This window comes from Pongo pygmaeus, chromosome 7 (genome assembly GCF_028885625.2).
Source record: "Pongo pygmaeus isolate AG05252 chromosome 7, NHGRI_mPonPyg2-v2.0_pri, whole genome shotgun sequence".
Taxonomy (NCBI): Eukaryota; Metazoa; Chordata; class Mammalia; order Primates; family Hominidae; genus Pongo; species Pongo pygmaeus.
In genome coordinates this window covers 57,908,405-57,923,113 of record NC_072380.2, presented here as the reverse complement: position 1 = coordinate 57,923,113, position 14,709 = coordinate 57,908,405, and the positions used below count along the sequence as shown (strand labels likewise).

The 14,709-nt window shown below is 40.5% G+C and overlaps 1 protein-coding gene across 18 annotated transcripts in view; it reads left to right on the top strand.

Annotated features, from left to right (window-relative positions):
• LOC129042826 (asparagine synthetase [glutamine-hydrolyzing]-like) overlaps nucleotides 1–13,513 on the top strand; it is a 36,197-nt gene extending 22,684 nt beyond the window's left edge. For 5 of the 18 annotated variants that reach the window (XR_010127189.1, XR_010127193.1, XR_010127186.1 and 2 more), the window contains 3 exons: nucleotides 1,117–1,288; nucleotides 12,487–12,642; nucleotides 13,174–13,513. Coding sequence is in view for 4 of the 18 variants with exons in the window: in XM_054499145.2 (XP_054355120.1) it covers nucleotides 13,174–13,230 (57 nt within the window). In the remaining 14 variants the exon portion in view is untranslated. The remainder of the gene's footprint in view (nucleotides 1–1,116; nucleotides 1,289–12,486; nucleotides 12,643–13,173) is intronic. The other 13 variants (XR_010127192.1, XR_010127190.1, XR_010127185.1 and 10 more) reach the window with 3 other exon arrangements.
• The last annotated feature ends 1,196 nt before the right edge of the window (nucleotides 13,514–14,709 follow it).

Sequence of the window (14,709 nt, the reverse complement as noted above, 5' to 3'; positions counted from 1 at the left end):
AGTGACAGGGGCAAAATACCTAAAAAAATTAACACTAAACCACCAAAATGCTTATTCTTATTTTTGTGTTGTAATACCACCATAAAAGGCATGATTTTTAGGTATTTGAGTCATTGTTCAGCTCAGCAAAGTTTTGAGGTGAACATTCTTGGTCTAAAAATATTAGAATTTTAAAACCTATTTATAAAATGACAGAATGGTTCTGGGTTGTTTTATTTTACAGTAGTACTTTTGGATTAAGTGCATATAAATTGCTTGTAAATATAAGGTCATTATTGTGGAAACTACTTTATATTAATATGAAGTCCAGTATAGTAGTAAAGTTTTCAATTATTTCCAAAAATCAAATCAAGGGCATTTTTGGTGGAAGGTTATGTTGGCATTAAAGTTAATTTCTCTCTCTCATTTAAGGTATGTATTTAATTTCCAAGTATATTCGAAAGAACACAGATAGCGTGATGATCTTCTCTGGAGAGGGATCAGATGAACTTATTCAGGGTTACATATATTTTCACAATGTAATCACTCTGAAATGGAGGGATATTTGTGCTATATTAAGAAAAGGATGAATTATTTGACTATTTTCTATCATCTTTCAGTATGACAGTAATATTTTTGAGTCTCTTGTGAGGTTATAAAAGGGAATCTGATAGTGTTTGTTTTCTATCTCTTGGGGAAGAAAGAAATTTTAATAGTATCAGATAATTTTTATTCTTTAAAAGTAGTTACAGCCAGGTATGGTGGCCCATGCTTATACTTCCAGCTACTCAGGAGGCTGAGGTGGGAGGATCACCTAAACTCAGGAGGTCGAGGCTGCAGTGAGCTGTGATTGCACCACTGCACTGCTGCCTGGTTGATAGAGCAAGACTCTGTCTCTACAAAAAGAAAAAAAAAAAGTTAAAAATAAATAAATAAAACTAGTTAAGCTTAAGAATCACCTTTCTGCTGTTTCTTAGCCCCCTGTGGAATTATGACTGTTGTCCAGTGTGTTCATTTTATTCTAATACTAGCAGTTTGGTGGGGAGGAAAGTATGTTTTGTAAAGCATTGCCTTCCTCTGTTCAGTTATTACTCCCTTCCTTAAATTTGTTTTGTTTTTTGTCTTATCCACCTTTAGGATTAGAGAGGGAGAAATAAAAACTGCTTTATGTGCCAAAAGCAAAACTCATGGTGCTTTTATTTGTGAAATGGGGTCCTTCTGAAAAAGCCAAGGAGGAGAGTGAGAGGCTTCTGAGGGAACTCTATTTGTTTGATGTTCTCCATGCAGATCAAACTACTGCTGCCCACAGGTAACAGAAGCTATTGTAAAAAAAAAACAAAAACAAACAAAAAAAAACCACACACAAAAAAAAAACCCAATACCCTGAAAAAAATAAAAAAAAATAGCTAATTGGCTATATGTTACATATAGTTGGCTATATGTTACCAAGTGTGACTTTTATAGAGAAAATGAAAGCTGTTTCTTAACTTAGTCCCAAAAGAATTAGGCCACATTTCAAAGTGTTGTTGTGGTATATGTGGAGAAGTCTTCTCCCACAGGTTGTTTGAGGTGGAATTTTCACCTTAAAGAGTAAACACATTCTGCTCACATCTGAACAACCAAGAGGGAAGAGGGAAAGTTGTTACAGCATTGTTAAGTGTTTTAAAGAGAAGTAAAGATTGTAAACATTATGTGACAAGTATTGAGTACCCACCATGCCTGTTTGCTGCTGTAGTGACCCTGAGGGGATAGGGTAGTGAAGATGCAAGGGGTTTGATTTCATTATAAAGGACTGGGTTTCTTTGGTATCATTTCTGGTTGTCAAAAGTTATGTTGAGGAACTGAAGACTTTTACTGTATAGGATAAACAGCTAACATAAATGTTTTAGTTCTCTCTGCTGAATCACACTAAGATTTGGATATAATTAAATATGGGTTTGGGGAATGAACTGAATCTGGTTATTATCTTATGCTTGTCTTAACTAGGGTCACTAGGCTTCAGGAAACTGGTTATATGGCATTTGATGAAATATAGCAGAATGCTGGTTTATATTGCATATTGGATGTGAATTATTAATCAGTGGTAAAAAAAATACTGTGTTGTCATCACAATTGTTAGAAGAGATGGTCTTACCTAGAAAACACTGAGTTAGAAAGGTCCAGTCAAGGTATTTACTTAATGATTAGGTCACTCATGATTTGTAACTTTTTCTGCTTTTTGAAATATTCATTTAACTATTCTTAGAAAGGAAAGTAAAAGTAATAGTCTCAGTTAGTTTTACTTCCTAGATGACATGATATATATATTATTTTAAATGAAGTTTTTTTGTATTCATTAGTGTAGGGCAGTCATTAGGAGGCTTGTGACTGTATGACCTTAACATTTCTTAGGATCTGGTTGAATTGATGGGAAACTGAATCAGAACCTAAACTGTTGGGCATTAAACACCCATTTTAATTTAGATTTTCTTATTTTCTCCTTTAAGCTTTGAACTGAGAGTCCCATTTCTAGATCATCAGTTTTCTTCCTATTACTTGTATCTGTCACCAGAAATGAGAATTCCAAAGGTAGTAAATCAACTCAAGATAAAACTGTTATTGGGGGAACCAGCCCCCAATATTTCAACATAGGTTCTTTTCTATTTTCCCTAAGTGTTGGCCAGTCTGAGAAATAAAGAGAAAGAGTACAAGAAAGAAATTTTACAGCTGGGCCTCCGGGGGTGACATCACATTTCGGTAGGCTATGTGATGCCCCTGAGCCGCAAAACCAGCAAGTTTTTATTAGGGATTTCAAAAGGGGAGGCAGGTATGAACAGGGAGTAAGTCACAAAGATGACATGATTTATTTATTTATTTATTTATTTATCTGAGACAGTCTTACTCTGTTGCCCAGGCTGGAGTGTAGTGGCATGATCTCGGCTCACTGCAAGCTCTGCCTCCTGGGTTCATGCCATTCTGCTGCCTCAGCCTCCCCAGTAGCTGCGACTACAGGTGCCCACCACCTCGCCTGGCTAATTTTTTGTATTTTCAGTTGAGACAGGGTTTCATCATTTTAGCCAGGATGCTCTCGATCTCCTGACCTCGTGATCCACCCACCTTGGCCTCCCAAAGTGCTAGGATTACAGGCATGAGCCACCGTGCCCAGCCAATCACATGCTTTAAAGGGCCATAAAGATCACAAGGCAAGGGCAAAAATTAGAATTAATGATGGAGGTCCATGTCCTCCTGGGCACACATTGTCTTGATAAACGTTTTAACAGGAAATGGGGTTCAAGAGCAGAGAACCGTTCTGACTAGAATTCACCAGGCTGGAATTTCCCAATCCTAGCAAGCCTGAGGGCACTGCAGGAGACCAGAGCATATTTCATCCCTACTCTCAACCGCATAAGACAGACACTCCCAGAGCAGTCATCTATAGGACTAACCCTGGAATGCATTCTTTCCCCAGGGTTATTCCTTGCTGGGAAAAGAATTCAGCAATATTTCTCCTATTCCCCTTCTGCAAAAATAAAAATATGACTCTGTTCTGCCCAGCCCTGCAGGCAGTCAGACCTTACGGTTATCTTTCCTCGTTCCCTGAAAATCACTGTTATTCTGTTCATTTTCAGGGTGCCCTGATTTCATATTGTTCAAACACACATGTTTTACAGTCAGATTTCATGTTGTTCAAACACATGCTTTACAAACAATTTGTACAATTAATGCAATCATCAAAGGGTCCTGAGGTGACATACATCCTCAGCTTACGAAGATGATGGGATTAAGAGATTAAAGTAAGAAGGCTTAAGAAATTATAAAAGTATTAATTGGGGAAGTGATAAATGTCCATGAAATCTTCATGATTTATGTTTTTCTGCCACATCTTCAGCCAGTCCCTCTGTTCAGGGTCCCTGACCTCCCACAACATCTCTCCCTTTCTTTTTATATAAATGTGCCATGGCGATGAAGGCTTGTTCATTCTGTCGATTTTGATTCAGGATTCTTTGACTGGTCCAGCACACTAAATACAAGCTGATTAAACAGAGAAACATAATTCCAAAATTTACTGCAGTGGAGCCCCCAATAGACTTAATCCAAGTCATGGGGTTTAATCCAGAAAGATTTTCTGCCACCTGATCTAACGCCTCAGCTCCAGGCACAATGGATAAATGAGCTTGAGAGGCTTCAAAAATTTGATTCTTTAATTTAGTATAATTATAAATTATCTTCCCTACCCAGAAGGTGTCCTTTGACCATTTCCTGTGAATAATCAGTCTCATTGTAGGAATATGGTGTGATACAGAAATCAGAAGTGTTCCAATCGCACTGCATTTGCATGCGATGTTTGACACTCACTACCCTATCTCCAAGCCAAATAACAGACTGTCTTAAAACATTAATTTGATTAGCCAATTTTTGATCAATGCCTTGTTGAGAATTCCACATTTGGGTGGAATTGGCTTGCCAATCATTAACAAAATGAGCCATTTGAATAGATTGATGTAACACCATTCCAGCAGTGATGGCCATTGCAGTGACTGTAATTAGGCCCATGATCACAGCCATTAAAGTGAAAACAAATCTCTTAGATCTTTTTAGAATTCGCTGTAACACTTCATTAATCAAATGTATTGAGGAGGAGGATTCCCAAGGCCTGGGCAAAATTACTGGAATCCAGATTCCTTCTTGAGTTTGAACCAACATTACACTTTTCCTGGAGTCAAAATGGGAGTTAATACAAGTGTATAAGTGACAATTAATTTATTGGACAGTTTGATTGTTCTTCTAAATTTTGGTATTTCCTACTAATAGCATGTAAGGAGGCTTAATACAACTCTGTATGGGAATAGTCAGATTGGAGGTAAGCAAAGCAGAATGTCTGAATCTATGTTGATACTGAGGGAGGGTCATGGTGGTGGGGACAGCAGACAGAAAAGTTTCACCTTCCCATACTCGCAGTCCAGACATGGCAATAGCCAATTTCCAAAGTTCTGGGTTTTCTGGGCTCAGAATGGGGAATATCATACGAGGCCTTGGGGGGGTAATGCCTTTATCTTCCCATTTTAAGAGAAAGAATGAGCTGAACCTCCTGTGCAAAGTAGAATGATGATTCTCATTCTCCGTATAAGAAATAAAATAAGTAGCCTCAGGCATTCCCTTCTGCCAGAGGAGCAATTGTTTTTTAAATAGACCTTTGGTGCCCAGTCTATTACTAAACCATATGAGTCATTTTTTAATATTACTGCATGTGAGTTAACACAGTCATCCCAAATTAAAGTTTTGGTTAGGCCCTCAAAATTTTTAGGGCATGGTTTTCCTGCAGGTTTATATTGAAAGTATGGGGTATCTCCCATTACTCCCCCTTTCATTTGTCTTAAAGGAGAAAGGGAGAGGCCAGAGACCAAATGTCCTGGTTCCTCTGTAGCTGATTTTTCTGGAAGATAAGCAGCCCAGACTTGAGTTTCTAGATGGATACAACCAGGCGCATGTCCGAGGCACAGAGGGAGATATTTATAACTCATAGTAACATTAAATGCAGTGCCTTCTTCTCCTGGTTGAGCGGGGCAATGGTCATCTGTAGCTCCAGGCATCCACACGCTATCATTAGTGCAGATTTCTGCAGGAGCATCCATCCAGGTGAGAGGTCAAATAAGTGGAGGAAAAGGCACATAAGCCCAATAAGAATAATTTTGTGTGAGAGGAAACTGGTGAGAGTCAGTGTGAGAGGAAACTGGTGAGACAGAAAGTATAAGGAGGAGAATCATTAAATAAAACCTATTTTAAGAGAGATCCAGTGCTGAAGGAGGAAGAGAAGAACAGAGGGATGTTATTTTCAGGCTAATAGAAATGGTGAGATTTTTAGGTTTGTAAGGGGAAAAAGAAAGGTAATTAGAAGTGGGATTAGTTAGAGGGGTCTTCATTGCCATTAGGGAGGATTGAACCAGACCCATTTTGATTTGGTATGCCAGCTTCTGAGGAGTTGGCACAGATCTCACTATGTCTGAGGGCGGTCTCTGACATGGACATCTTTTCTCTGTGGTTTTGGTTGTCAGTATTTACATGAAGTTTAAGTCTTGTAGTGGGCACCCAGACAGGGGATTGATGATCTCCTGGTGAAACACAAGCATATCCTCTTTCCCACGTTAAGCAGAATCAGAGACAATATTTAAAGGTTTGGGGAAATCCTGTAAGGCAGTAATTACAGAAATTAACTCTGCCTTTTGAGTAGAAGTATAAGGAGTAGAAATAAGCTTGTCTGTAGGACCCACATAACGAGGATTTCCGTTTACTGTAGCCATCAGTGAACACTGTAACAGCCTCAGGAATGGGCTGATCTTTGCTCAATCAAGGGACCACCCAAGAAGTCATTTTTATGAAATCAAACAGTTTGTTTTTTGGATAATGATTGTCAATAATGCCGATAAAATCAGCCAAGTGAATTTGCCACAGTATGTAATGTTGAAAAGCTGCTTGAACTTTGAGCCAATTTAAAGGAACTACAATTGAATTTGGATCAAATCCAGAAATTTTAAGTATTCTACACCAAGCTTGTCCAATTAGGATGTCAATTTGGTCCAGATAAACAGACAAAGTTTTTGACACAGACTGAGGAAGAAAACATCACTCCACTAAACCATTGTGTTGAACTATTAGCCCAGTAGGGGAGTGCAATGAAGCAAAAACCAAAAGCTGAAAAGGCTGAGATGGCTGTACTCTAGATAACTGGGCAGTCTGGATTCTTTCTTCCACAAATTACAGTTCTAGTGAAACCTCAGGGGTCAAAGTCCTGGGACTGTGGAGACTGGAATCTCCCCGCAGCGTAGAAAACAAGTTAGCGCATAGGTTGGAATGCTGAAAGTAGATCTTAAGTAATTAATGTTACCCAAAAGTTTTTGGAAGTCATTTAAAGTTTTTAAAGAATCTCTCCTAATCTGAACTTTCTGGGGTTGAATATATTGTGTATCGACCACCATTCCTAAATATTGAACAGGAGTGGTCTGTTGTATTTTATCCTGAGCAATGTGTAATCCAGCTTCTGTGACAGAGTGGCTCAAAATTTGATAACAGTCAATTAATTCTTTATCAGTGGGGGCAGCAATGAAAATATCATCAATATAATGAAGAATATAGGCATGGGGAAATTGAGCTCGAACTGGTGAAAGCACTTGTCCAACATAAAGCTGGCAGATTGTAGGGCTATTTAGCATTCCCTGAGGAAGCACTTTCCATTGATAATGAGCTGCAGGCTCCTGATTATTGATAGATGGTACAGTAAAAGCAAATTTTTCACAATCCGATTTATGTAAAGCAATATGAAAAAAACAATCTTTAAGATCAATAACTATGAGAGGCCAATTTTTAGGTATTAAAGCAGGGGCAGGCATGCTGGATTGGATGGCTACCATAGGTTTATTTATAGCGTTAAGGGCCCTTAAATCGGTTACCATCCACCACTTGCCTGATGTCTTTTTTACTAGAAACACAGGAGAATTTCAGGGGGAAAGAGAAGGTTCCACATTTCCATGTTGTAACTGTTTAGAAACCAATTGAGTCAAAGCCTCCAGTTTTTCTTTAGAGAGCGACCACTGCTCAATCCAAACAGATATGTCAGATTTCCACTGTAAAGGGATAGGATCAGGAGGCATGACAGTGGCCACCATTAAAAAGGATAACCTAAACCAGCTGCGTCTTCTTTTACAGTAACTGGGAGGGGTTCAGTAATCCCTTCATGTTTTGGGCCAAGACTGAGTCTGGAAACAAACTCCATTTTCCATCATATGTTGACTAGGAGCACTGTAGGAGTTATGTGGAATATTAATTTCAGCCCTCCAATGTGCTAGCAAATCTCTACCCCAAAGATTAATGGGGATTGGTGTGATACAAGGCTGAATTGTATCCTTTTGACTATCTGGGCCAGTGCAAGCCAAGATAAATGTGCTCTGGTAAACTTCATCAGTTTTTCCAACACCTACTAGTCCCATGTTAGTGGGATGTTTAAGCCAGGAAGAAGGCCATAAATTAGAGGAAATAATAGAAACATCAGCCCCAGTATCTACTAGGCCCTCAAACATTTTTCCTTGCATGTGTATGATGCAGGTGGGCCATTGTTTAGAAATTACATTAATCCAATAAGCGGCTTTTTCACCGCTGGAGCCCATCCCAGGGCCACGTGTCTCATCTCCTTTGTTTAAAATGATATTAGGTAGTAAAAGCAATTGAGCAATTGACTCACTGGCCAGAATGGAAACAGGAACCTTGGCAGACACGATGAGTTTAATGTTGTCAAGGGAATTAGAATTAATGAGACCAGTATGAATGGTGATTCCTTTAGCAGAATTGGATGCCCTACCTAACACCAGGCTCACCGAACCTTGAGGTAAAGGGCCAGTGACCCCTGTGGGGACAATTAAAGGCAAAGAATTAGGTAGTAAATTTAGAGGAATAGTACTACAGAGATCGACCGCCCTGCCCCCTATTGTGGAGGTGGGCAAGCATTGTACTGAGGCAGAAGAAGAGGCTGGGACCCATCTGGGTTGGCTGTAGGTAAATTTGTTTGTGCTGGGGGCTGCGTTTTGACTGCCTGAAGTGGAAACACAATGTTGGTCTGAGTCTGAAGCATCCCATTTGGTATTGGGGCCTGGGACTGGCCCCACTTCCCGTTTCCCTGGTTCTGTGGCAGAGGGTTTACATCTATATCATACTTAGAGCAGCAAGTGCTTGCCCATCGTTTACCTTTGTGACAACATGGGCAAACAGTAGCAGCAGTACTTGGCTGTGTTTGTTGAGCCGGCTTGTCTGCCTTTAAGTTTTTAACAGTGCGATTTTTTCGAGTATGACCAAGTTGACTGCAATTATAGCAGGCTCCAAGAAAAGGATCAGTTGAGCCAGTCTGATTGCTGTCTTTCATGGCCTGTGCCCATAGAATAGTTTTGTGGGTCTCTGATCCAATGCCTTCACAAGCTTTAATATATGCAGGCAACATCTAGTGATCAGGTAAATTTTGTTGTTGGATGGAACACATGGCCATTTTACACTCATGGTTCGCATTCTCAAAAGCTAACATACGAAGGAGAATACCTTGAGCGTGCTCATCAGAGACAGATTTTTCCACTGCATCTTGTAATTTAGCTAAAAAATCAGGGTATAATTCAGTGTGACCTTGTTTAACAGTAGTAAAAGAAACAGGAGCTTGGCCTGGGACACATAATTTATCCCAAGTTCTCATACACACCTTGGTTGCTTGTTACGTGGTAAGAGCATCAAAGCCTAATTGGGCATAAGTATCAGAGAAACTATCAGAGCCTGTGAGCTGAGCCTGAGTAATTAGAATGCCATTAGTCCGGGCCGGGCACGGTGGCTCATGCCTATAATCCCAGCACTTTGGGAAGCTGAGATGGGTGGATCATGAGTTTGGGAGATGGAGACCATCCTGGCTAACACTGTGTAACACTGTCTTTACTAAAAATACAAAAAAATTAGCTGGGCGTGTTAGCGGGCATCTATAGTCCCAGCTACTTGGGAGGCTGAGGCAGGAGAATGGCATGAACCCAGGAGGTGGAGCTTGCAGTGAGCCGAGATCACACCACTGCACTCCAGCCTGGGCAACGGAGGGAGACTCCACCTCAGAAAAAAAAAAATGCCATTAGTCTGATTTAGCTGAGCCTGCAGACAGGCCTGCTCTGACCACCAGGTACAGAATTGTAAATGCTGAGATGGGGTTAGAACAGCTTTTGCCAAAAGGTCTCAGTCTAAAGGAAGCAAAATGACCTCAGTACAAAAAGTTTGTAATACCATTTTAACATAAGGAGAAGTAGGACCATACTGAGTACAAGCAACCTTAAAGTGTTTTTAAAAGGTAAGATTGAGAGGTACATAACGACCCATTTGTACCCCTTGGATGTTAGGAGGTTCTAGTGGGATCGGATAAGCCCATGTGTCTAATCCACTTGTTTCTTTGTTTTGGCATACTAAGCATTGCATTGAAGTTTCAAGAGTAGGCATCTGAGATGGAGTTGGCACAGAAGTGACAGGAAAAGCATGTGTAGATAAGGGAAACTGAAGGTGAGGGGGTTGGACTGGAATGAGAGAGTGAGAAAGGGGCATTGGGGGAGCAGAAAGAGCAGAAGTATACTGGTGATTACTGGCATCCATGTGTGAAGAAGGGTACAGAGAAGCAGGCTGAGTGGATGGCAAAGTGACCAGTTGAGGAACCGAAATGACAGGAGGGTGAAGGGCTGCAGTGGACGGGGTAGGGCCTGCAGAATTATAGGTAAATTGCAGTTTGGTCCCAGAGCCATTAGCTGACTCTGGAGGCAAATGCTGCAAAGGTTTGAAAAGGGAAAAATTAGCATATATATGGTCCTGGGCTGTCTGAGTCAGGGCTGCGAGAGCTACAGGTACCAGCTCTTTGTGAAAAGAAATAAGATCATCAGGGAGTGACGTTAAGCCAGAGTCACCGGAGTTAGATATTGAATTCTCAGAATCGTTAGGTGGGGGAGGAGTAGGCGAAGGGAGAGGCTGATCAGATAACAAAGGCCAAGTGGGAAAGGAAGGTTGAGGAAGAGGTGGAGGGTCATCAGATTCAGAAAATTTTGGTAACTGCAGGGGGTAACGGGATTGGTATATCATTAGGAAGGCACATACCAAGGCCCAATCACCCCAAACAGTGATGGGAACATAATTCCCTGTCGAGACCAGTTCCCGGAATGTTGCACCAACACGATCCCATAGTTCTACATGTAAGGTTCCTTTTTTAGGAAACCAAGGACAGTATTTTTCCACTACCCTGAATAGAGTGACCATATTTTCCACAGGCATTTGAACCGTTCCCTGTTTTAACAGGTCTACATCTAAGGTTACTTTTTCAGGAACCAAGGACAGTGTTTTCCCACTACCCTGAATAGAGTGACCGTATTTTCCATGGGCACTCAAACCCTTTTCTGTTTTAACTGGAGTTTAATATAGAAGAGATATGTAAAATGTTTAGACTCTTCGTGACCCAAAGTTAACATGGACAAATTCACAGACTACTCACCAATCGTCAGGGAGTCAAGCATGCGTTTCTGTGGATCGAACCGATGAATGTTTCTCCGCACCTACCAAAGGGAATTGGGTTCCCACATGCACTTAGGAAAAAGAAAAACCATGCTGGGTGCCAGATATTGGGGGAACCAGCCCCCAATATTTCAACGTAGGTTCTTTTCTATTTTCCCGAAGTGTCAGCCAGTCTGAGAAATAAAGAGAAAGAGTACAAGAAAGAAATTTTACAGCTGGGCCACCGGGGGTGACATCACATTTCGGTAGGTTCTGTGATGCTCCCTGAGCCACAAAACCAGCAAGTTTTATTAGGAATTTCAAAAGGGGAAGGGGGTACGAACAGGGAGTAAGTCACAAAGATCATATGCTTTATTTATTTATTTATTTATTTATTTGAGATGGAGTCTCACTCTGTTGCCCAGGCTGGAGTGCAGTGGCGCGATCTCAGCAAGCGCTGCTTCCTGGGTTTATGCCATTCTCCTGCCTCAGCCTCCCCAGTAGTTGGGACTACAGGCACCTGCGACCTTGCCTGGCTAATTTTTTGTATTTTTAGTAGAGATGTGATTTCTTCATGTTAGCCAAGATGGTCTTGATCTCCCGACCTTGTAATCCACCCACCTCAGCCTCCCAAAGTGCTAGGATTACAGTTGTGAGCCACCGTGCCCAGCCAATCACATGCTTTAAAGGGCCATAAAGATCACAATGCAAGGGCAAGATTAGAATTATTGATGAAGGTCCATGTCCCACTGGGCACACATTGTCTTGATAAACATTTTAACAGGAAACAGGGTTCAAGAGCAGAGAACTGGTCTGACTGGAATTCACCAGGCTGGAATGTCCCAATCCTAGCAAGCTTGAGGGCACTGCAGGAGAACAGGGTGTATTTCTTCCCTTCTCTCAACCACATAAGACAGACACTCCCAGAGTGGTCATCTATAGGCCTGACTCTGGGAATGCATTCTTTCCCCAGGGTTATTCCTTGCTGGGAAATAATTCAGTGATATTTCTCCTATTCACTTTCTGCAAGAAGAAAAATATGACTGTTTTGCCCAGCACCACAGGCAGTCAGACCTTATGGTTATCTTTCCTCGTTCCCTGAAAATCGTTGTTATTCTGTTCTTTTTCAGGGTGCCCTGATTTCATATTGTTCAAACACACATGTTTTACAATCAGATTTCATATTGTTCAAACACACATGCTTTACAAACAATTTGTACAATTAACGCAATCATCAAAGGGTCCTGAGGTGACATACATTCTCAGCTTATGAAGATGACAGGATTAAGAGATTAAAGTAAGACAGGCTTAAGAAATTATAAAAGTATTAATTGGGGAAGTGATAAATGTCCATGAAATCTTCACAATTTATGTTCTTCTGCCAGGGCTTCAGCCGGTCCCTGTGTTCATGGTCCCTGGCTTCCCGCAACAAACTGTCCACTGCCATCAGATTATATTTGTAACTTTTACTGATGCTCTTTTTTTTCATGTCAGAATGAGATAGAAAAACATCTCCTGAGAGAGACATTTGAGGACTCCAATCTGATACTCAAAGAGATTCTATGGTGACCAAAAGAAGCCTTCAGTGATGGCATAACTTCAGTTAAGAATTCCTGGTTTAAGATTTTACAGAAATTTGTTGAACATCAGGTATATTGTCTTTAAAAACATTTTCAGGGATAGGACACTTTGGATGCAGAGCTGTCACTGCTGTTCATTTTGTATTTAGTTTGAATGCTTTGTCCCTGTAAGAGAGATTCATAGTCTCTGGAAACAATTATCTCTTTTATAAGAATTATATAAGAATTAAGTAGCATGAAGGATTATAAAGTACCATCTGGAATTGAAAGAGAAAGGAGACTTACTATACTAATCATCATTGACCTTCATGTAACACATTTTGGGCACCTTCTGGGTGCCAGATCTCGTTAGGCACAAATGACTAAAACAGAGCCACCAAGAATTAAAAATATGCATATGAATGTTTCTTAAAAGTCACTGCAGCTATGCATATTATGAATACTTTAACATTTTCTAAGTGATGGGTGATTCAAAGGATCTCATACAATTTACAGTCATATCTTATCTTTACGTTTTCTGTTCTGTGAAACCAGAGTAAATACAAGTATTTCCATGCCATTTTAAAAAATCTGTTCTGCTCTTATATTTTTATTCTTACAGGTTGATGATGCAATGATGGCAAAATGCAGCCCAGAAATTTCCCTTCAATACTTCTAAAACCAAAGAAGGATACTACTACCATCAAATCCTTGAACACCATTTCCCAGGCCAGGCTGACTGGCTGAGCCATTACTGATGCCCAAGTGGATCGATGCCACTGACCCTTCTGCCTGCACACTGACCCACGACAAGTCAGCTGCCAAAGCTTAGGTGCTCTTTACGCTAATATGAAAGCAAATATTTCTTCTTATTGTATGGGGACTATGGGTAGATAGGGGAACAATGAAAGTCAACTCAGGCTAACTTGAATGTGAAAAAAATAAAAGTCTGAAATCTAAAACTGCTATAGTCATTTATGTTCATACAGTCTCCTCATAAGAGGTAACTAGAAATTTTTTGCTGTATCACAGTAAAGTGGAGGGTAAGCTAGGAAAAGGGAAAATGCTCTGATGTCTACAAGAACTCACAGCACTCTCCTGGCAGAGCTGCTTTAGATGACATTTGCGTCTTGTGCCCACATGGCTTCCTTCCAGTCCTTGCCTCATCTTAGGGAAGTCATCAAAGGACTACACTATTTTTGTTTTGCCTGCATTCCTAACAGCTGCCTAGGCAGACTTGAGACTTGAGTCTTGCATAGGAGTTCGTGACAGCTCTATTTAGCAAGATAATAGTTCATTTTTTTCTTTTATGTTGAGCCAAAGTCACTTCTGGAGACCTGTCCTAGAGCAGGGGTCAGGCTTTTTTTAATAAAGAGCCAGATAGTAAATATTTTAGGCTTTGTGGACCTCTTTTGGAACTGTTCAGCTCTGCACTTTTAGTGCAAAATAAGGGCAGTTACCTAGACAATGTGTAAACAAATGAGCATGGCCATGTTCTATTAAAAGTTACTTATAAAAGCAGATGGTGGGCCACATACAGTCCATGGGCCATAGTTTCTTGGTCGCTGTTCTAGAGGGACAACCAAGCTAACTAAGCATTTCTAGTAAAAGTCTAAACCTACTTGAAAGAGAGCATAGTAACACATTCAAAGAACAGGTAGAAGATTTTCATTTGAATGGTAATTTGTTGTTTAGGGACAACATTTTGAAATATAAAGGTGAACTTAGCTCTTAAAAACTTTTGAAAAGGGAACTGCTGGGGTACAGATAAATAAAGTTGGAAGAAGGATGTATTTTTTGCTAGCTGTAGGCCTTTACAATTTAAGAATATCTCTAAGAAACTGAGGAAATGTCATTAATATTAGATGATTTTGGTTTGCTTGTTTGTTTGTTTTGTTTTAGATAGACTTGCTCTGTTACCCAGGCTGGAGTGCAGTGGCACTATCTTTTCTCACTGTAACCTCCACCTTCTGGGGTCAAGCAATTCTTGTGCCTCAGGCTAGCGAATAGTTGGAATTACAGGCAGGTGCCACTGTGCCTGGCCAATTTTTGTATATTAAGTAGAGATGGTGTTTTGCCACGTTGGTCAGGCTGGTCTCAAACTCCTGGCCCCAAATGATCCACCCACCTTGTCTTCCCAAAGTGCTGGGATTACAGA